General features: G+C 43.8%; 1 protein-coding gene across 4 annotated transcripts in view; it reads left to right on the forward strand.

Annotated features, from left to right (window-relative positions):
* The window catches only part of TIAM2 (TIAM Rac1 associated GEF 2), a 218,560-nt gene that overhangs the window by 96,454 nt on the left and 100,177 nt on the right, over window positions 1-21,929 (forward strand). For 3 of the 4 annotated variants that reach the window (XM_041741210.1, XM_041741195.1, XM_041741214.1), the window contains 2 exons: window positions 16,190-16,295; window positions 17,657-18,718. In XM_041741210.1, the coding sequence (XP_041597144.1) occupies window positions 17,663-18,718 (1,056 nt within the window). In that variant the 5' untranslated portion in view covers window positions 16,190-16,295; window positions 17,657-17,662. Of the gene's footprint in view, window positions 1-540; window positions 736-16,189; window positions 16,296-17,656; window positions 18,719-21,929 lie in introns of those variants that run through there. The other variant, XM_041741204.1, reaches the window with a different exon arrangement.

The raw sequence follows: 21,929 nt of genomic DNA on the forward strand, positions 1-21,929 counted from the left end.
AGTGACCTGTTGGGATAACAAGTACTTCCAACGTAGGACACTGCAGCAGAGCTAACTTAAAAATGAAATAACTCTAGCAAGGAACACAGAGTAAGTGTATACCCGATATTTTGCAAATTGCAAAATTATTTTGAAGGGCTGCTCTTGAGGCAGGGTTTTTATGACCGTGACATTCCAGCTGTGGTTTTAGAGACAAAATGTTTACTACTGCTCTAAGCACAAGGATGGTAGGTGTGTATTCTTACTGCTGAAAGGCTTTAAAAAAGCAACTGAGACTCCCTTCAAGTGAGTAAACCTTTATTCAGCAAACTTTGGGGCTGCGTTCCTATGGAACTTTGGTGGTAATTCTGGAATGTGCGTCCAACAGCAGCCCAGTCATGGGTGAGCCTGGCGGCTCCAAGGCATGATGGCAGGCTGTCCTGGCTAATCGCTTCAGGCAGCCCATGGAAAACCACTTTCTGGTTAAGTCTGCATCATACTCTTCCACCAATGGAAAAAATTGAACATGATGAGGGTGTGTAGCTAGCAGACAAAAATATATCCAGCATTGCACAGGATCTGTTTTTAGCTCTTAACGGCCGAGCATTTGAAGTGTTCAGCACTGTTTCCTGCCTTACCATGGGCAGAAAGAAGAGAGAGTTTGTGGATTTGTACACAGACCCTGACTTGGTGAAACTTTTTCTACTAATTAAAAGAGCCTGAGAAACACTGGCTACATCCGAAGTTTTGGCAAAGGTAGGTTATAAATGTTTATTTTCCCCCTTCTGGAGTTGAGACTTAATTTTTATATGTGAGGTTTAAATGTTTCTTGAAACACTCCTTTGGGGAATATTTCGTTGTGCGCTGACCTTTACTTTGTTTTACATTATTTTGTATTTAGGCTGTGTAAGGCTCTCTGATCCTCAAATCTGAGTGTATATGCTTTCTAACACCTATTGGTGATTTAATACAGTTGCCCATGCCATTTAACTAATAATTCTCCAAAAGCTAAAGGCATATGTTGCATGGATTTATTTTTCCTGATAGCTCAAGAAAGTGTCATTTCTCAGTCTGATCATGTTAAAGCATTAATGACTATTACTTTATCTTTACCATTTAATTCTTTTAGGGCACAAAGGGAAATTAAAATGTGGCAGAGATTGTATTTTGTAGTTTCCTGGTTCTTATATAACCTCATCAGGGCTTGGTTTTGAGCTGAGTGAAGCTATTTGGTTTAAGAGTTTCTTTTCAAGCTTGTAATTTGATGTTCAGTGTTCATTAATGTTTGTCCTTCAGCTTTGTCCTGAACTTTCTGAAAAAGATATGAAATCCCTTGTAATCTGTGTGTGTGTGGGGGTACCTGGTTCAAGTAGAATGAATGATTCATGTCACAATCCCCTCAGAAGCTACTCATTCATTAGGCATTTGTCTGAATCCTGAGCTTATCAGCAGGGACTGAGGAACCCTGGCTTGGCATAGTACTTCCTCAGCTTTAAGTTTATTTGGCCAAGCATGTAATTCTCAGAAAATTGGTAGGTGGAGAGACAGAAATAGGAAGCTTTTTTGAAGTCATTGTAACTTGTAAGATTATTTATAGAATTTCTGGAAAGTAGGGGTACTGCTGCAGAGCCGCTAGGGTTTTTCCTAACACATTTAAATATTTCATTGTAGCCCTCTATCTCACTTAGGGATTCTACAGTTTTTTCTTACTTTCAGTATAATAGGGTTGTGAGTTATTTTAGGATAGGCAGTGTGTGCGTTTCACTGTGTATCCACTGTATGGATATAGCGTGCATTGTCAAGTCCTTCACTTCCTTTATGGAAATGTCTTTTTGGGATAGGGCAGTGGTGAGGACTGTTCAGGTACGTTCGAATTAATAGAAAAAATGAATAGTTTTATTCATTACTTTTCCTTCGGATCTGGAAAGGATGGCTCTGATGAGCTGGCAACCATTTCGACCAGGGACAGAGTGCTGTCTTCCTCTCTAGTCCGATTAACACTTGTCAACTGCTTTGATTTTTACCAGAGCTTGTCGACAGAAACTGAAGTCCGTTGAAGAACCTATGACTCCAATCCAAACCAACCAGACTGTAAACAGTGTTTTGAATGTGAATAGATAACACCCTTCTTTCCATATTTCAGTGCAGAGGGAGTAACTTGCAAAGGCTTCTCCTTAGACCGGGCCTGTTCAGGGATGCTTGGAAGTGCACGATAAGGTTAGGCCCCTTGCTAAGAGATTATCCTTCCAAAGTGGTCCCTCATTTAACCACCAAGTAAAGTAGATATTTCTGTCTTGGTGGCCTATAGTTGTGTTTGAGAAGACACATATCCTCTTTTTCAGAGATTTAAGGTTAGTGCTAGGTCGCTGTAATCTCTTTTTTATTGTAGATATCAGAAGGAGGTGGGAAGAACACAGGGGCAAGTCTGAAAAGGAAAGTACATGCTCCTTAAATGTTGGATGGGACACTGTTCTGTGCCTGTACATATCTCCATGTTTGGCCCACTTTGTGAGATTTATTTACGTGGAGATGATAAACTGAGTTAGTGAGATCCTTAACTCTGCTGTGAGATTTTTTTTAAAAAATCACTTTTATGGAACGTTCAAAACAAGATCTTTATGGACATTAAAAAGTTTTTAAGTGATAGTCTGCATTTTTAAATTTGAGATTAAGTATACCTTTGGTAAGGGCCAAGATAAAAATGGCTTTATTGGGAAGACTCAAAAAAAATTGGTATGGAATCGAAAGTAATAGCACCAATATTAAAGATGGAGAAAGGTAGTAATAATGTAGCAGATCATCCTGAATCTCTGACTGTTGACACATACAAGTAAGAAACATTGTGTTTATAATGGTTTGAATTCTGATAATGGCAGAGTGAGTGTCTTTATTACTCAGTCCTATCTAAAATAGGCTTATAAATGGTAGGAGGCTGTAACGTCAGTGGCCCAGGAATATATAATACACTATTGTCAGCTACTTATAACCCACATTATTGTCGGGCTGAAAAGGGCCCTTGCACAATTTTCAAATGGGAAAACTGGAAAAACCACAGAACTGATGTGGCTTGTCCAAAGGTCCAAGATGGTTAGTTGCTGAGTTGGGACAGGATACCAGGTGTCCTGTTAGCTCCTTCCTTTAGACCACCTATTTCTTGAATTGGAGATACTTTAGTATGTCCTACTCTATCTTTGTAAATGTAGAGGCATGCATGTATACATATGTCTGTATGTGTGTAGATGTATGTTTACATACACATCCCATCCATTCCCCCTCCCTCCCTCCATTCTTTCTTTCTTTTACTCACCTGTCTACATATCAGCCCAGACAGACTCAAAGCTCTACTGGGAGACAAGACTTGTCTTTATATATCCTATCCTAATGAAATTCAAAGCTGTACACTCAGTTGGGGGCACTCGTTCCTATTGATTTGTTGCCAGAGAAAATTTTAGGGGCACACATGCTGCTCTAACCTCTGGTGACAAGACAGCTCTGGTTAGACTTCATCTGGCAGTCTTCTTGGTTTAGCCTTAGAGTTGTTTTGTTTTTTCATTTTCATGATCCTATTCCCATAGTAGACTGTTGAGGATTTGTTAGTTCTGACCCTTAATAGAAGGAGGCATGGAAGGGAACAGAAAAATAGCAGATGGGCTTTATTTTAGTGCCATGGTAGTGCAAGGCACTTTCAGAAAAATAAACCACATATAAAGTGATAGACCAAGTTATCATTTCACTGTAGGAAAGGGATGGAGTAGGTGCTACAGATAATGTCAGGAAGGAGTTGGTCCAGGGCGTTCCTAAGACTTAAATAAGGGCTTAAAAATCCTGGCTATCTTTAGGACAACATTGGAAAGTGAAAAATACTCCTTATCCTGTTTTTGTACTTGACTGTGACACATCTCTATAGTGATAGAACTGTTAGAGCAGGGTTTCTAAAATGGAGATGTGTAGAAGGGCTTACGGGATGCCGAGTCTATGCGCTGGGAAGGACAGAAACCAAGAGTTCATATGAAGAAAGGTGACTATAAGGAGCTCTGGGCAGAGAGAATGAAAATATTTTCAAGTCATCTGTAGCCACTCCTAGAAGGTGAAGTTACAAGTGAAAAGACTCATTATACACAGTCACAAACCAGGAAAACTCAGGACAGTAAAAGTGAACAGAGAGTAAAGAGCGTCATGAAAAGTGTGCATAAACTCATGGAATACACACGCATGTGAATGTGCAGATGTGTTCCATTAAACATTGGTAGCTTAGTTGCAAATGAATCAAACACAGCCAGACAGGTGAAATACAAAACAGTGACAAAACACCCTAGACATAACCAGCACCTAGCAAAGACCTTCACTTATCCTTTTTTCCCCAACATGTGACTTATAGGGGAAAAATGGAAATGATAAGAAGATACAGTAATATGCAGTTTCCCAAAGAGTCCTGCGCTGGAGTTAATGCCCTTGCATCCTGGTGCTCTACTATGTCTATACAGTGGTCGTCTCAATTTTTTTTTTCTAAAATTTCTCTAGTACAGAGTGGTTGCCCTTGGGCCAGGTCTTCCTCTTGTGAGAGTCCTTCCCCATTGGCTACTTAAGAAAAACATTTACCCCTTCCCCTACCACACAGCACATTTTCTCTCCAATCACTCCTGTTCAAATGCTGGAATTTCTCCTGAAGATGTACAGGCAGACAGACAGACACACATCAGTGACCATCACCCTTTTTTGGATTCCTCTATCCTTCCCCATTCCTCTATCCTCTATCCTTCCCCAGAGGAACCCATTGGTTCCTCTGTCCCCGTCACAGTAAAACAGGAGCGAGTTCTTGCCGGCCACCATCTTCTTTGGTTTCCTTGACCTCATCCTCACACTCATGCCAATCCACTGTGCTCCACCTCTACTCCACTCTGGTCAGGTTCATGGATCAACCTCCACGTTGCTAGGTTCTGTGCTTTGTTCTTTCTCAGTCCTTGTTATTTGAACTATTAGAAACATTTGTCACTTCCTCACAGTCTTCTCCCTGAAATACATTTTTTAGTTGGTTTTAAGGGCAATGTATTTTCTTGGTCTCCTCCTAATTGGATTCATTGACTGTTCCTTCTGTTTCCCTCATCTGTGTGTGCGTCTCCTTATTTCCTTTACCTCTTCATGGGGGAGCACCCCAGGGCCTCTTCTTTTCCCTTTATTTACTCCCTTGGGGAGTTCATCCATTTATGTTTCAAATACCACCTTCATATGATGAGTAGCAAATTTGTACCTCAAGCCCACCTTTTCCCTGAACGCTGGCTTCTGTGTCCAGCTGTCAGCTCAATATTGCCACTTTCAACAGACATCTAAACCCAACTCTTTGTCTTCCTCCTAAGCCTCCTCTGCTATGCCTTCCCCATTCTTCCAGATTGAAAATCATGGCAGCCTTCTTGGCCTGTCATCACTCAGGCCCATCCACCTGGGAATCCTGTTGGCCCTTCTGTCCACTGTATCCAGACTCAGACCACTCCTCATCACTCCCACCAAGTCCAGCTCACATCATCTTTCACCTGAATCAGCCTCATTGTCCCCCCATCCCACCTCAGCTTCCACTTGGCTGCCAGCCATCTAACACAGGGCAGCCACAGTGAGTCTCTTGAAACATGCCCCTTGATGAGCCTTCTGTAGTCACCACCCTCTAATCATGACATTTAATCTCAACACAAAAGCCAGTGGCCTGAAAATGTCCCTTTGGGCTGCACTCCCCGGCTCTCTGTCTCTTCTTTGACCCCTTCCATGCCAGGCACAGTAGCCTGCCTGTTTCACTTCCCTGGGCATTTGTACTTTCTGTCCTCTGCGTCGAGTGCCTTTTCCCCAGAATCCACATGGCCTTCTCCATGACCTATTCCCCCTTCATTTTTTTTTTTTTTTTACTAAAATTCTCAGCACCTTATAATAACATACTTTCCTCATTTATTGTTCATTTCTCTCCACTATAATGAAAGCTCCATGAAAGCAGGAATTTTTTTTTTTTTGGGGGGGGGGCTTATTTATTGTTATATCCTCAAGGCCTGGAACAGTATCCAACACAGTATTCACTAAATTAATGTTGCATTAATGTATTTTACCTAGGATGCCTAATTAGGTGGTTATAGCAGCCTAATGCAAATGCTAAATGTTGTTGGACTTCTATATTTTACCTTAAACATGTGAGTTTTATATTTAATTCTTGTTATATTCCTTTATTGAAGCAATTATGAAATTACTTAGCATTAGATGAAATTGAAGCTTCAGGAAGGTGCCACTTGGTTGTTCTGTGATCTTGAGTGCCCTTCTCCCCTCTTGGCCTTGGTCACCGTGGCTCACCCTCATAGCCTTTGGGAAGCATTTTCTTTCTTCCATTCCTTCCCTTCCCTTCCCTTCCCTTCCCTTCCCTTCCCTTCCCTTCCCTTCCCTTCCCTTCCCTTCCCTTCCCTTCCCTTCCCTTCCCTTCCCTTCCCTCCCCTCCCCTCCCCTCCCCTCCCCTCCCCTCCCCTCCCCTCCCCTCCCCTCCTTTTCTTTTCTTTTCTTTTCTTTTCTTTTCTTTTCTTTTCTTTTCTTTTCTTTTCTTTTCTTTTCTTTTTCTCTCCTCCCCTCCCCTCCCCTCCCCTCCCCTTCTCTTTCTTTTTCTTTCCCTTCTCTTTCTTTTCTTTCTTTTTTTTTCTCAGGGAGATGGGCAGGGGAGAGAATCTTTAAGCAGACTCCAGGCTGAGTGTGGAGCCTATCGTGAGGCTCATTCTCATGACTCATGAGATCACAGCCTAAGCCTAAACCAGAGTCAGAGGCTTGTCCGACTCAGCCACCCAGGTGCCTCAGGGAAGGTATACTGAATTCCAGTGGATATTTAGGATTGTGACCATGAAGTTTATACCACCAAGAAAGCAGATTTTTCCTGTGTGATGATTTTTATAACACAGTGAAATGGAAAAACTACATTGTAACCTTAAAGTTCCTTAGTTAATTTAAAAAGTTCAGTTTTTCGTTTCTTTCTGCTGGCCCTATTCCCAGCTGGGCCAGCCTTTGCTGCCTGGAATAAGGATACCTCCAGAGAAAGACTTTTTCAGTGCTTTCTTTATGAAAGGGACATAAATTACAACTGTTCTTCTAGAAGATAAGCCTAAAAGTTAAATTATACTTAAAAAAAGATCATTTCAGGTTGAAAAGTACAGAAACATTTAAAATTATTTAGATGTAATGCCTATGTTAAAAAATATTTTAAAATTTCCAGATTGGATTCCTACTCTTTGGAGGCAGTAGGGATGATCCTGCAAGGTTCTGGGGTTCTCATGTCCTAGGTGGGCTTGGGACATAGAAGCTCAGGACACATTAGACCCTTCCCCACTCTGTGTGTCCATCTCCTTGAGGTATCTCACAATTATAAGTTCCTGTAAATTATGAAATTTAAACTACACCTAATGCTATTCATTTTTTTTCCCTGAAAGTTTCTGTAAATTTGCCAGCCAAAATCTTTTTGCTTTTGCTGTGAATAATCATAGAATTTAAGGAAAAGCTTGGCAATGACTGGTTTAACTTTACTTGCGGACCCTAGAACAACTAATTGTAGCCTTAAGCCTTCAACTGAGAGAAATGAGCTCTCAACTCGGGCTTCAGGCTGAGATGGAGTAGAAGAGTGACACATTTATAAGGGTGAGGAAAGCACCTATTCAAAGCAGGGGAAAAAAATGTGTGGTTTAAGCCTGTTCACGTTTTAACTTAAATGGAGCAGTGTATAATGAAGAAATATTTTGCCAAGAATCACTAGGTATAATTACCATGGTATATTTTGGTCACAGAATGTGATTGAGTTCAGGAGTGCAATGCCTGCTTCTGATTTACTGAAGCATGTGCCTTACCTGCACATCTGAGTCACTGAGAAGCCATGTGGTTAACAGCCCGGGTTCTCATGCAAGGTCTTCTGTTTTAGTATGGAGCTTGGGAAGTACCTACCCATGCCTGGACTCCCCTTTTGTGGAAGGGTTCCTGCTCATAAAAGTTTAAAACAAAAGGTTATTTAAAAGTCATGCTAGCAAATTTGAATCTTGTGACTCTTTGGCAGTCACCAAATGGACTGCACAAGGTCTATGGAGGCAAGGATGTTGGCCAAATTTTGGATGGGATTTTGATGTAGACTTGTAGACTTCGCAGAAAAGGGTGGGACTGAACGTTTAATACATTAAAAAGGACAAAACAAAACACTGGAGAGAACATGGATGAAAATGTGTGAAAGGCATTTTAATAATTTCTAAAAAAAATAAGAAAAAGCTATTATTTTCACTGAGATTATTTTATTTTAAACTGTATTCTGTAATTTTGCTTGAAAAGGTGATTAAAAGAAACAAAACCCTGAAATGTTCTCAGTTTCTGCTATGGCCCAGATGTAGCTGGGCCTCTCAACTCCCTGACATTCCAATGACATACCAGTAATATTTGTGGGATTGTTGGTCTCACCACCTCTCTCATAAACTCCATACTGTTAAAGTTGTCATAAACTTGCTTATTGATTCTCCAAACGGTTTGTGTTGGTAATTAGCCCCTCCCTGCCCAAGCTGATAAGTTCTTTTAGGGATGGGATCAGATCATCCCTCCCTTTTGTTTCTCTTAGAGTCCCAGGATGATGGGGGTGGAGGGGTGGAGTGTAGGAGGGTCTCCAAATCCATATTGAGTGGTGAGTAGAAGTCTTCACATCACTTGGACTTCCAAGTTTCTGACAGCGCTAAGAAGTTTTTCTTACTTTGCCAGAGCTGCCCCAACACTGATCTTCGAGGTATGGACTACAGTGGGCTCCTTCCAGACTGTATTCTCAGGTGTCCCTAGGAAGCAGCTCACACTGTGGTGCCTCTGGGACAGTGGGGAAAGGGGGGATGGGCTAATGAGTGTCAACACTCCCTCCCCAGCCTCTCTCCTCCTCTTCTCCTACCTCCTTCTCCTCTAAACATTGTCCCTGACACCAGTGGTCAGGCCCTGCTGCCCTTGATCAGTTTTTCCTGAACAAGCTAGGGTCTTTCTCCATTCAATCACTTGGGGACTCACACGCTGTCACAGAGTGCCCAGTCTTAGAAACTCCTCTTTTCTTTGGAGGACCCTCTTTTCTGTTTTCATCTAACAAAATCCCAATCATCCTTCAAGACTCAGGTCTTCATTTAACTTTTTTGGGAGGTATTTTTTTTGTTTTAAGATTTTACTTATTTGAGAGATAGAGTGAGAGAGCACAAATCATGGAGCAGAGGGAGAGGGAGAAGCAGGCTCCCCACTGAGCAGGGAGCCTGACATGTGGTTCAATCCCAGGACCCCAAGATCATGACCTGAGTCGACTGCAGATGCTTTACCACCTGAGCCACCCAGATACCCCTGGTGGGTAATTTTTAACTTTCCTCTGAAGAATTTGAACATTCATTGAAAATTTCTCTTAAGTTGTAGAATGAAGGAGAATGAGCACCATGTGCCTGACTTGTGGGGTCCAGGATTGCACACTGCCCATGACTGCTCCGCATCTCTTCCTGTCTTTAGCTCAAGTGTTTACCTGGGGCAGTGATTTAGCAAATATTTTGACTCTCTAGACTTTGTCTTTGGGTCTTACTAAAATGGATGTGCCATTCAGCTGCTATGCATAGTTTTATGTCATTATTTTTCACACCTTTTTTTTTTTTTGACCATGAAGAGGAAATGATTGTTCTTCACAGTTCAGGATACAGGCAAACATACAAGCACACATGAGAATTTATTTATTTATTTTAAAGATTTTATTTACTTATTTGAGAGAGAGAGCAGGAGCAGGGGGAGAGGCATGGGGAGAGGGAGAAGCAGACTCCCTGCCCATTAGGGAGCCCGATGGCAGGGCTCGGTCTCAGGACCCGGAGACCTGACCTGAGCCAAAGGTAAATGTTGAACTGACTAAACCACCCAGGTGCCCTGAGAATTTAATTTCATAAAACAGTTTTTACCTTTGCTTCCATGTGCTTCTCAATATTTTTTCTATTTTACCCTAAGCTCTGCTCTATTTCTTTTCTGTTCTATTCTTTTAAAAAATACTGATCATTGATTCATTAAATGAATTTCATGACCCATAGTTGAACAAACATTTTTAAAGCAATGCTGTGGATGTTAGAATTTGTTATAAAACAGGTGTGAGTGTAGAGACCATCCTTGTGATAAATTGGCTTCCTTAGGTGATGAACGGTGCAAAAGCCAGGCTATTGTTTCTGTGCAATTTATTACCTGCTCCCCTCCTAACACCAGCCATGCTTGTCCTCGGCATTCCAAGGTACAGATTGGTTTGTCCATTCATCTGTGAATATGCATTTGGAAGGGGCCCTGCTGACTTGAAATAGAACCGATAGTGTTCCACAATGGATGTTTAGCTTTTGAGGCCTTAACAGCAGCTTGCTTTCTGCCCACTTTATTTTGTTAGGATTACTCTTCCTAAGCATTATTCCTATGGAGACCAGATTCTTCTTTCGCCTGCCTCCTTTACAAATTGGGTTCAAGTCTTGTGATTAGTAATGAGCTCCTTTGAGTCATGGCATTCAGTTCTCAAATTCTGAGTGTAGTTCATTGACTCAGAATAAGAGAAGCAGGTTTGGGCAATATTTATAGCATTTGTTACTGAGTTTGGATCCTGGCAGAGATGAATGCATTTGTTTCAGATTTTTAGGCATGTTCTTGTATTTTAGCCATTTTTATAAGACAGACAGTAAAATTTGAAGGCAGGGTTTCTCAGCCTCAACACTATTGATACAGGTAATACATGGAAGCCATCCTGTGGACCGTAGGATGTTTAGCAGCATCCCTGAATTCCACCCCCTGGATGTCATGACCCCAGTTGTGACCATGGGAAATGTCTCCAGATGCTACCAAATGTCCCTGTGGGGCCCAAACTGACATGGTGTTGAGAATGACTGCTTTTTTTTGTTTTTTTAAATTTTCTTTATTTATTCATGAGAGACAGAGGCAGAGAGAGAAGCAGGCTCCTTGTAGGGAGCCTAGTGCGGGACTCCATCCCTGAGCCAAAGGCAGACGCTCAACCACTGAACCACCCAGGCATCCCTAGAATGACTACTTTAAAGTCATATCAGTTGTTCAATGAGCACTTAAGTTATTTTTGTACATTTTCTGTCATGACTGTCTAATAACATAAGTACGTAGCTTGTGTCATTGTTTTTGTTGACATTTGGCAGACCTTGACACATTAGGTACTTTTATATGCTGTTATAATTTGGAGAATTGATAAAAATCAGAAAAGTGCTAGCAGGATTTATAGGATTCCAAATGTATGTATATAAACATATGATAATTAACAAAATATCTGGAACAGACTAAGATTTGGTATCATAGTATCCAAAATTATACTTATAACTAAAAACTAGTAATAGTACTATAGATTTATGTTTCCCAATTTTTAAGGTAATTTTATGTATATTTTCACACTCGTCTCACTCTGGGAGTTAACTAGGGTAGATATTTTTATCCTCAAGTTGTAAGTGGGGGGAAATGAGATTCAGAGAGTGTAAGTAATTTGCCCAAAGACTCATTGCTATTTAAGAGATGGAAACGGGTCTACAACCCGTTCTCTGACATAAACTAGAGTAAGATCCTGAGATTTGTCTTTTTAATTAATGAAGTTTCAACTCTCCAACCTCCCACGCACAAATAAAGGAAATCAAGTAGATGTTGTTACCGTTAATGATGGCTAGTCCTAGTCTCCTCTTTTTTCTTAGTTCTTATCACTACCTAGAATGTTGGCCTTGGAGAAGGATGAGGTTCCTATTTCAGTATGAAAAGCTCTCTGGAATTACATGAGAAGCCTTGTTGGTGTCTCCTGGTGGTAGAACCTGAGTTTCCCTCACAACCTTGCCCAGCCATAAATCTGCTTTTGTGCAGTGCCTCTGTTATGCTTGCTGTCCCTATTCGACCCTGGTCATCTTCTCCCATCTGGCCTCATATTCCCCTTTATTTGCTCCTTCTGAGCAGCTGGCCCAGGCCAGAGACAAAGCAGCCTTTCCTCTGCTGTAAACTTGCCGCTACATGGAAATGGGAATCTAACTTATCAGTTCAAGCCTGAGCTCAAGGCAAATGAAGGAAAGGCAAATCTTGAATTTCCCCCTGAAAGATGTTTCACTGTGGATTTCAGTAGGTCCCAGGGGCTGTTGGGATTGTAGTGACATATTTGTGAATTCCTTCACACTTGACACTTCTGGGGTGGTAATTGATCACAGCTTTTTTTTTGTTTTTAAAAAATATTTATTTATTTATTCATGAGAAACACATAGAGGCAGAGACACAGGCAGAAGGAGAAGCAGGCTCCCTGCAGATAGCCCCATGCGGGACTCAATCCTGGATCCGGATCATGCCCTGAGCCGAACGCAGATGCTCAACTACTGAGCCACCCAGGTGTCCCTTGATCACAGTTTTAACAAGAAAAAGCATCATTCTTATTTGTGATTTCCGCTTAAAAAGCTACATGGCATGTTTATGATTGGGTATTGGAAGGGAATGAAGAAAGCAAAAGACAAGGACTTTTATTTTTCTTTTAGGTTCATGAGATTGTGGTCCATTTTAAAAATTGCAAAATTTTATTACCCAATAAATAAAAGAATTATTATAAAAAAGTGTTTATGCAACATACAACATTTGCTAGGTACACACAATCTTTGCACCATATCCTTTATTCAAGAATGACTTCATTAAATTCTCTGTCAATCAGCTGGGGGCCTGGATGCATATTAGCATACCTAATAACATAAACTGTAGGTTACCATACCTAATACATGTTACTACATGGTAGTATTCTTAATATGTATTAATACAGGTTAGTATACCTAATATGTATTTTTTCTGTTTAAAGAGACTGGGGGCTTTGAACTACTACTTCTCTTTTTTAAAAAAGTTCACAGGGTTCTGTTGTTTCAGTATTTTCAGTCCCCTCTCTGTCAACAAAGAAAATTTTTAACTTGAATACCATAAACTTCCCTTAGAAAAGGAGTCAGAGGTGCTGAACACTTGGCCTAGTTATTCTTTCTTCTCCAGACAAAAATTACAACTGAAGCATGACCGATAAGTGTCTGTTCAATTTGCCAAACTCCTCAGGGATCATTGTTTCCCTCAGAGATTACCCTTCTTGTCAATAAATTCCTCATAAATATTGAATAAATTCTTCTCGTTTAAGGCAGGTTTTCTTTTGCCAGGATTGGCTGGAGATGTTAAACATCTGGTAAGCATTACCATATGCAACAATGCACATTGTTCTCTGCCCCGAACCCGTCCCCCATGTCATCTCCCTTTTGCTTTTCTCTAGGGAGTGTTGTGTTTGTTATCAAAAGGTCCTCGTGGGCATATCTGTCCGTCTTTGGGCCAGACCCAGTTGCGAATGATTCCTGTTCTGTCTGTGGTCAAGTCAACCTTCTACCATGTGATGGTGGTTTCATTTAGTTCAACAGATGTATATTGAATGAGCCCTGAAGCTACAGGCCTTGGGTGGACAGTGTCTTGTAAAGGACAGGGTCCAGGGCTGTGTTTCTGAACTGTAGTATGACACAAAAATTAAGCTACTTCATTTCAAAGGTAGTAAGAGGAATTGAGGTTATAATCTGCTGCTGGGGATTCAGCTTCCACCCTGGAGCCATTCCGCAGCTTTGAATTCTGGCTCTTGTGTGTTCTTGGGCTGCTGACAAAGGGGGCCTCTTGGTGGAAGTTTTGTGGAGAACTTGACGCCAATGCTCTGTGGGCTGCTCTTCAGGCAGGTGACCTTCAGATCAGAAGGGCCTGATGGAGCAGGTGGCTGTGGGCGAGCAACCCTGGAGCCTTTTCACCTCTGGGGTCATCACTGGGTTTTGGTTTGGAGGAAAGTCATTAAGCACCGAGGCCAGATGCCTGGGTGCCTAGTGGTTGAGCATCTGCCTTCGGCTGTGTGTGTGATCCCAGGATCCAGGATCGAGTCCCACATTGGGCTCCCTGCGGGGAGCCTGCTTCTCCCTCTGCCTGTGTCTCTGCCTCTCTCTCTCTCTCTCTCTTTCATGAATAAATAAATAAATCTTAAAAAAAAAAGCACCAAAGCTCCCTGCAATCAGCTCATGGGAGAGGTCTCAAGGGTGGCACAGGAGCAACCCTGCCCACTTCTAGTTCTTAAGTTAAGATGTAGCTGAGAAAATCCTGATCACTCAGATTCTGAGCTTTTAAAAGGTGTGGGTTCTTGGGGTGCCTGGGTAGCTCAGTCGGTGAAGTGTCGGACTCTTGATTTTGGATCAGGTCATGATCTCAGAGTTGTGAGATCGAGCCCCATGTTGGGCTCTGAGCCGTGTAGGGAGCCTGGTCAGGATTTTCTCTCCCCTTCTCCCTCTGCCCCACCCTCCTTCAAAAAAAAAAAGCGTTCTTGTGATCCAGCTCTGGGGTCAGAGTGGTCACAGGGGCCATGTTTTAGTGGCATGTCAGCCAGTGGCTGTTTCCTCTTTTAGAAATGTCTGAGAGCGCCCACTGAAAGGTAAGTGGTTAGTAGCAGAGCAGGTGCCCTTTCAGGCCACGTGATGCTGGCCTGAAATAGCTCTTTAGAGTCTCTTGTTCATGCCAAAGTGAAAAGTCTTTTTGACACTCTTCCCAGCCGCCCAATTTAAAATATATATGTGAGACTATGTAGTAGTCTCAGGCAGACACTTGTCTCTTTGGCCTTATCAGAGAAATTTAGGGCCAGTGTCAGTGCTTCATTAACTTTAAAAGTCACCATTGAAAATAAATAAATAAAAGTCACCATTGAACCCTCCAAAGAAGCTATATGAATGGCCCGCAAGCACATAAAAGGGTGGTCAACATCACTAGTCATTAGAGAAAATGCACCCTGAAACCGCACTAAGTGTCATCTCATATTCATAGACGGCCACCACCAAAAAACCCAGATGACAGTGTGGAGAAATTGGAATCTATACGCTGTTGATAAGGATGTTGAAGTGGTACAGCTGCTATGGAGAACAGTGTGGTGGTTCCTCAAAATATAAATGTAGAATTACCATATGAGCCAGCAATTCCACTTCTGGGTATATACCCCAAAGGACTGAGCAGGGTCTTGAGATGTTTGTATCAGCAGCATTATTCACAGTGGTCAGCAGGTGGAAAGCAATTGGAGAATCCACTGATGGATAAGTCGATGAACAAAATATGGTACATGCATATAATGGAATATGACACAGCTTTAAAAAGGAAGGAAGTTCTGACATAAGCTGTAACATGGATGAGCCTTGAAGTCATTGTACTAAATGAAATACGGCCTTTACAAAAAAGACAAATGCTGTGTGATTCTACTTACATGAGATACCTAGAGTATCAAATTCATGGAGACAGAAAGTAGAATGGTGGATGCCAGGGCTGAGAGGAGAGGACTGAGGAGTTGTTGTTTAATGGGTACAGAGGTTTAGTTTTGTGAGGTAAAGAGTTTTGGAGATTGTGTAACAGCGCAAATGTATCTGACATTCACTGTATACGTTAAAATGGCTAAGATGGTAAGTTTTATGATATGCGTATTTTAACACAGTTACAAATACATTTTTTTTTTTTGAGTGGGTAGAAAAAGTCACAATTGAACCCACCCAGCTCTGCTCTCCTTGTCTTCAGAGAAAATTCAGGCTTTGTATCTGGGGTTGAGCATGGCCAGTTGGCAGCTCTCCTAGCCTGTCATCTTACCCTCCAAGGTGGACCTCTTGCTCTGCTTCTTGTGCAGAAAGACCCAAACATATGCTGGAGGTAAACTTTTAATGGGGTTAACCTCTATAAGAGGAGTTATTTCATCCAAGGACTATTTCACTGTGATTCTACATTTTGGGTTTCGTTTGCCACTGAGTCAAAATAGAGAACAATATACTGTTGTCCTTTCGGGATGATGCTCCTGCGGTGGTGTCTGTGTGCAGAGTCTGCAAGTTATTTTCCTAATGGTGGTGACAGATGAGCCGTGACTCATGCCACTGCCTTCACCTGCCCTCCCCTGAAACAAAGGCATGCATTTGACTACAGACTGTGTGTTAATGGCCTTTACAAGATTGGATGGGCAGTTCTAGCTTCCTTTATATCTTCCAACACCTCTGATGAATCAGGCAGTCCACAGACATTTCATTTATTATTCTGACACTGATTCTGGACACTGTTTCTTGGTATAATCTATACGAAACCTTTGTTTTTACCTTTTGGGAGCTTGGCGTAAAATGCTTGACAGTTTTCTGGTATTTCTGTTTTTCAGGCTCATTTCGTGGACTCCCTTCCCACTCTTGTGAACCATGCTGCCTTGTCCTAGGACCACGTAAAGTCTACTGACAATCTCCCTCAGAGCACAGACTAGACTTCAGGTAAAGCCATCTCACATGAGTTGTGGTTCACGTCAAGTGGTAAGACTGTGAGGTAGTAAGTACGTTTGATTATTTGATCAGGTTATTTTGTTTTATTTAAAAATGTGCTTGCTAACTCCCACCAAAGAGAAGTCAATCCATTTGACTTTTGTTTTGTGGCTGTACATTCTTAGATGTCAAAGAATTAAAATTAAAAACCTACTAAATGTATTTTGAAATGGACCTGGAAACAGGACCTCCAACTTGCCTCAAACAGTGATCTATACTGGTTAGGATGAAAAACCGAAGGGGGAGGTTTTGGCTAAAATTGTGACTTGCATGTTTGGCTTAAGTAATAGACTTATTGAACAAAGTGGGGTTTTAAAAGGAATGAAAAGAATCTTTTTTTTTTTTTTCAGATATCCGCATTCTGAGAAGTCAGCTTCCAATTTTTTTTCCCTCCCCATGTTCTAAAATGAGGACCCTTAAAGGCTTTAGAGAAGCCTTTTTTATTTTTATTACGTTTTATTGAGATGTCTTTCTTCCCCAAATGAGAGCTTTTATTCTCTACCCCCACCCCTGTTTTCATCTCAGCCTCGTTTTGGGGGACTGGTTTTGTGGTGTTCCTACTCTGTGTGATATATATCAAAGCTCCTACAGAGTATGGTACCCTGAGTCCTGTTATTAAAAATGTGATTTTGAGCAGTAGTCTCTTATACTGGGGTGTGGCATTAGCTCTTCCAATAGTTTGTGTAGAATGAAAATCTCTTTCTCTGATCACTGGAAAATCAGACTATCGGAGTGCCAGAGCAAAGATGCTTTCCTCTCAAGTTTTTCTGTTCAAGAGTCATTTATTCAGAACCTCTCAGCACCAAGCCTAAGGGAGGCCTCAGCTTTAAGCTGGTTTTCATGCCTATTCAACTTCTGGACTAATATCATACAACACATTATGTGTTTAAAGCAGCTAGCACCTGGGCATGAACCCGGTCTACTTGGTTGATGACCCGCATGGCACAAAGAGCCAATTCAGTAGGTCACTTCTGCCCCTACTTCTCTGAGTTCCGTGAGACACAGAAAAGAAGTTGCTTGGTTCTTTTGCCATGTGTGGAGCTTTTGTTTTGTTTTGTTTTTAGAAAATTCTGTCCTGGGTAGCCCTGGTGGCTCATCGGTTTAGCGCCGCCTTCAGCCCAGGGCGTGATCCTGGAGACCCGGGGTCGAGTCCCACATCAGGCTCCCTGCATGAGGCCTGCTTCTGTCTGTGTCTGTTCCTCTTTCTATCTCGTGAATAAATAAATAAGATATATATTAAAAAAAGAAAATTCTGTCCTAATGGAATGTCACTTGGGTCCTGTTTCTTACTGACGCTACTGTTCTCAATTTAGGTTAAAATGGGGAACTCCGAGAGCCAGTACACCCTTCAAGGATCTAAAAATCACAGCAATACGCTCGCCGGTGCTAAACCAAAGCCTTGCTCCCTGAAAATCCGCAGCATCCACGCGAAGGATGACAAGTCGCTGCACGGGTGGGGTCACGGAAGCAGCGGAGCCGGTTACAAGTCCAGGTCCCTGGCCAGAAGCTGCCTGTCCCACTTTAAGAGCAGCCAGCCCTACGCGGCGAGGCCCGGCGGGCCCGCGTGCAAAGGCCCCAAGGGCGGCGCGTCCGCCAAGCACAGGACGAGCGCCCCGGCCCCGGCCCCGGCCGCGGCCGCGGGCAACGGCTTCCACCGCGCGGGGCGCGAGCGCGCGGGCCCGGCCGCCTGCAACGGGCACGTGTCCTCCTGCTACGGGAGGAGCGAGGGCGGCGCCGCCACGCCGGGCGAGGGCCGCGGGAGCCCCCGGGTGCTCATCAAGACGCTGGGGAAGCTGGACGGCTGCCTGCGCGTGGAGTTCCACAGCGGCGGCCCGCACGGCGCGGCGGCCCCGGGGGACGCGGACGCGGACGCGGGCGGCCCGGTGCGCCTGCTGCGCTACTCGCCCGCCCTGGGCCCCGGGCCCGGCTCGCCGCCCGACCCGCACTCGCGGCCGCGCTCCAGCAAGGGCAGCTCGCTGAGCTCCGAGTCGTCCTGGTACGACGCCCCCTGGGGCGCGGCGGGCGAGGCGGGCGAGGCGGGCGAGGCCCCCAGGCCCCTGCAGCAGAGCTCGTCCCTGTCCTCGCTCCGGGAGCTCGGGCCCGACGCCCGCCTGGCGCCCGCGGGCCTGCGGCTGCCCCCCGACTTCGCGGGCGCGCACGCCGGCCTCAGCCACCGCGTGGCGTTCGCCTCGGACATGGACGTGCCGTCCCGGGTGGAGCGCCGGGACCCCGCGCCCTACGCGTCCCTCACGCTCCCCTGCCGCCGGCCCAAGGCCCTGACGGAGGACGCGGCCAAGAAGGACACGCTCAAAGCGCGCATGCGCCGCATCAGCGACTGGACCGGCAGCCTCTCCCGGAAGAAGAGGAAGCTGCAGGTGGGTGGGGGCGGGGCGGGGCGGGGCGGGCTCGTCTGCGCAGCCGTGCGCGTGCGCGTTTCCTCTTGCTCTCCGAGGCGCACAGCTGGGCGCCCCCCTCCGCGGCCTGTGGAGCAACTGCCCTCAGGAAGCACAGGGTTCCAGAGAGTTCCCCGCCGACTTGGCCGCCTGAGAATTTTCCTAGAGCTTAGTCTTTAAAAAGCCTGAGCAAAAAGGAGAGAGACTGCTGTCATTTTTGGGGATGAGTGGCCTTCCTGAACCTGATGCTACTTTGGGGAAATTCACTTTTTTTTTTTTTGGATACATCAAAAAAAAAAAAAGTCTGTACAATGTACAATCTCACCGCCTTCTAAGTCGATGGCAAACACTTTTGAAAACATCTTGTACCCAAGGACGTGCAGATAGCAACACTACGAGAATGCCTGACAAAAACATGATAATGCCTGAGGAAACAGGAATTGTGCGGACGGTGATGCTTGTGCATGATAATGATGTATAAAGTGGTAATGGGGGAAGCAGAGTGGCTCAGTCACCGGGAAGGAAGGTAATGGGTTGCCTTTTTAGCAGCAGCTGATAGATTTTTAGATCTTGAGCTCTTGACTTTTCCGTTTTGCTTGTTTCTGCGTTTAGTTATTTGTAGAAGGAAGAAAGCTTTTTCTTTTTCTTTTTTTTCCTTAACTTGCACAATATGTCACGAGAACTTGAGTGGGCAGTTTGTCTCTACTAAAACGGCACTGTATCCACCGTAGATAGGTAATTATAGAATTTTATAGTGATTTGGGGTGAAAAAGAATGTGACTTCCCAGAGTAGATTGTTTCAGGCCTATACAACTGTTAGTTATTTCCCTCTTACGCATGAGGTACACCACCACCACCTCTCCTGTGTTGTGCTTTGTTGCCTTTGGCTCGCCCTTTACCCAGAGATCAAGAACAGATGATCCCCATCCTGCTGCCCAACTCTTCATATCCCCACATGTAGTAATTTTCGGACTCCTTACTCATCACTTCTTTCTCTTAAACCACTGCCCGGTGGAAATTAGACCTTTTCTCACAGGTCCTGTGTCCCAAACATCCGACAGACGTTGATCCCTGATGGGAAAAGTAGCTCCACGCTGCAGTCCCACACTGACCGCTTTCATGCCTCTGATTCATGTGTTTTCATGCTGACTCGTGTAGCCGTCGTTTTCTGTGACCCCGCATTGATCCTGGCATTGAGCCAGTTATTGTACATCTCTTGTTTGTAGAGACTATGTTTCTCCTCTGTGTTTGTGGCCTGGCTTACACACCACTCTGCTGAGTGTGTTCAGGTTCGGTTTAGCTAACAGCTGACCAGTACCATGGTGTATTGACCATGTTCTGTCCCGTTCAGGCCCTTCTCACTGCCCCTGGGTGAGGTGACCGCCTTCAAGTCTGCATCATCCAGAGGCTTTGCTCTGGATGGTTTGTAAGCCTGTGGAATTAATAAGAGACTGCTTATATGATCAAAGAATCCGAATTTGAAAGCTGGGGAGGACTTCCCCCTCATTTTAAAAATGAAGAAAGTAAGGCATAAGGAGTTGGAGAGTCCTCCCTGAAGGCACAGGGCTGGTTGGTGGAGAAGCCAGGGCCAACACCATTTCTGCTAAACCTCGTACCTAAACGTTTTCCACTTAGCCACATGGGCAGGATATTGTTGATAACTACGAAGAATTGCTTTGGGATTTTTGAATGTTAAACTGCTTTGGATTTTTAAGAAGTGTCTTATGAAGGCAGCTTTTTAGTTTTGCTTATGTTGCCACAATTGATAATCTATAAATGTGAGCAAGATGAATTTTTCTGGTCACTTTTATTGGTCATTTTTTTTCCCTCCCTCCTTTGAAATCCTTGCACAATTCATGGCAAAGATTTGCCATGGTTTATTTTTTTATTATTATTTTTTTAATTTTTATTTATTTATGATAGTCACAGAGAGAGAGAGAGAGAGGCAGAGACACAGGCGGAGGGAGAAGCAGGCTCCATGCACCGGGAGCCTGATATGGGATTCGATCCCGAGTCTCCAGGATCGCGCCCTGGGCCAAAGGCAGGCGCCAAACCGCTGCGCCACCCAGGGATCCCTTGCCATGGTTTAGATCCTTAAAAATGTAGTCAATGCATGGGAACAGAAATTCTGATTTTATAACATGGCACCAAATGAATGCGTATTCTCTCACACACACCCAAACTTCTGTCTGTCAGCAGGGTTAAGGTCCAGAAACCCCTTACCATGATGGATAGAGTTACTTGTTTTGACTTTTAAAAAAAAAATGATATAAAAAGAGCAACCTTTTTTTTTTTTTTTTCTTTAAGGTCTTTCAACCAGTAGGGTAAGTTAGGCCCTAAAAGCAGATACATTAGTGAGAAAAAATACATAACTGAAAAAGAATATCACACTAATCAGAGACAGAGAGAGAGAGAGACACACAAAATGTGCTAGCAAGTAGTGTGTGTTTGATGCCAATAAACTCTTCATATCATTGGGCTGTACTGTAAGTCCTTGTTCCTGTCCTGGGTGAACTTTCAGTTCTGTCAGGGTGGGCTGGGTTATGCTGAGGTAATAGAAAGCTCTCAGATCTCTGAGGGTTAGCACAAGTAAAGCTTCTTTCTTTCCCATGTTGTCACCCTGGTCTTCATTGTTCCTCTTTGGGACCGCAGGTCCACAGAGCAGTTCCATTTGGAATACCTCAAGCTGTGATAGCAGAAGGAAAAAGGAAATCATATGTTGGCTTTTTTTTTTTTTTTAAGATTTTGTTTGTATATTCGAGAGAGAGAGAGAGAAAGAGAGAGAGGCAGAGACACAGGCAGAGGGAGAAGCAGGCTTCACGCAGGGAGCCTGACGTGGGACTTGATCCCGGGTCTGCAGGACCAGGCCCTGGGCTGAAGGCAGTGCTAAACTGCTGAGCCACCTGGGCTGCCCAGTGTGTTGGCTTTTAAAGCTTCCACATTTCACTTCTGTTCACATTTATTGGTCAAAGCAAGTCACATGGCCATGCCTAACTCTGAGGAAGAGGAGTGGGGGGAGGGGAGAAGGAATGGGGGAGGGCAGGCATCTTTGGTGGGTAGCATTGACGGAGGAGATTCAGGATGCAGAGATCCTGGCCTTTGGGCTCTCCATCTTAATTCTAGACTTCACAGGCTCTCTGATGAAAGGCATGTGAAGAATTTCCAGGTATGAATTTGGTGTATTTTCCTAGAA

Source organism: Vulpes lagopus, chromosome 2 (genome assembly GCF_018345385.1).
Source record: "Vulpes lagopus strain Blue_001 chromosome 2, ASM1834538v1, whole genome shotgun sequence".
In the NCBI taxonomy this organism is placed as follows: Eukaryota; Metazoa; Chordata; class Mammalia; order Carnivora; family Canidae; genus Vulpes; species Vulpes lagopus.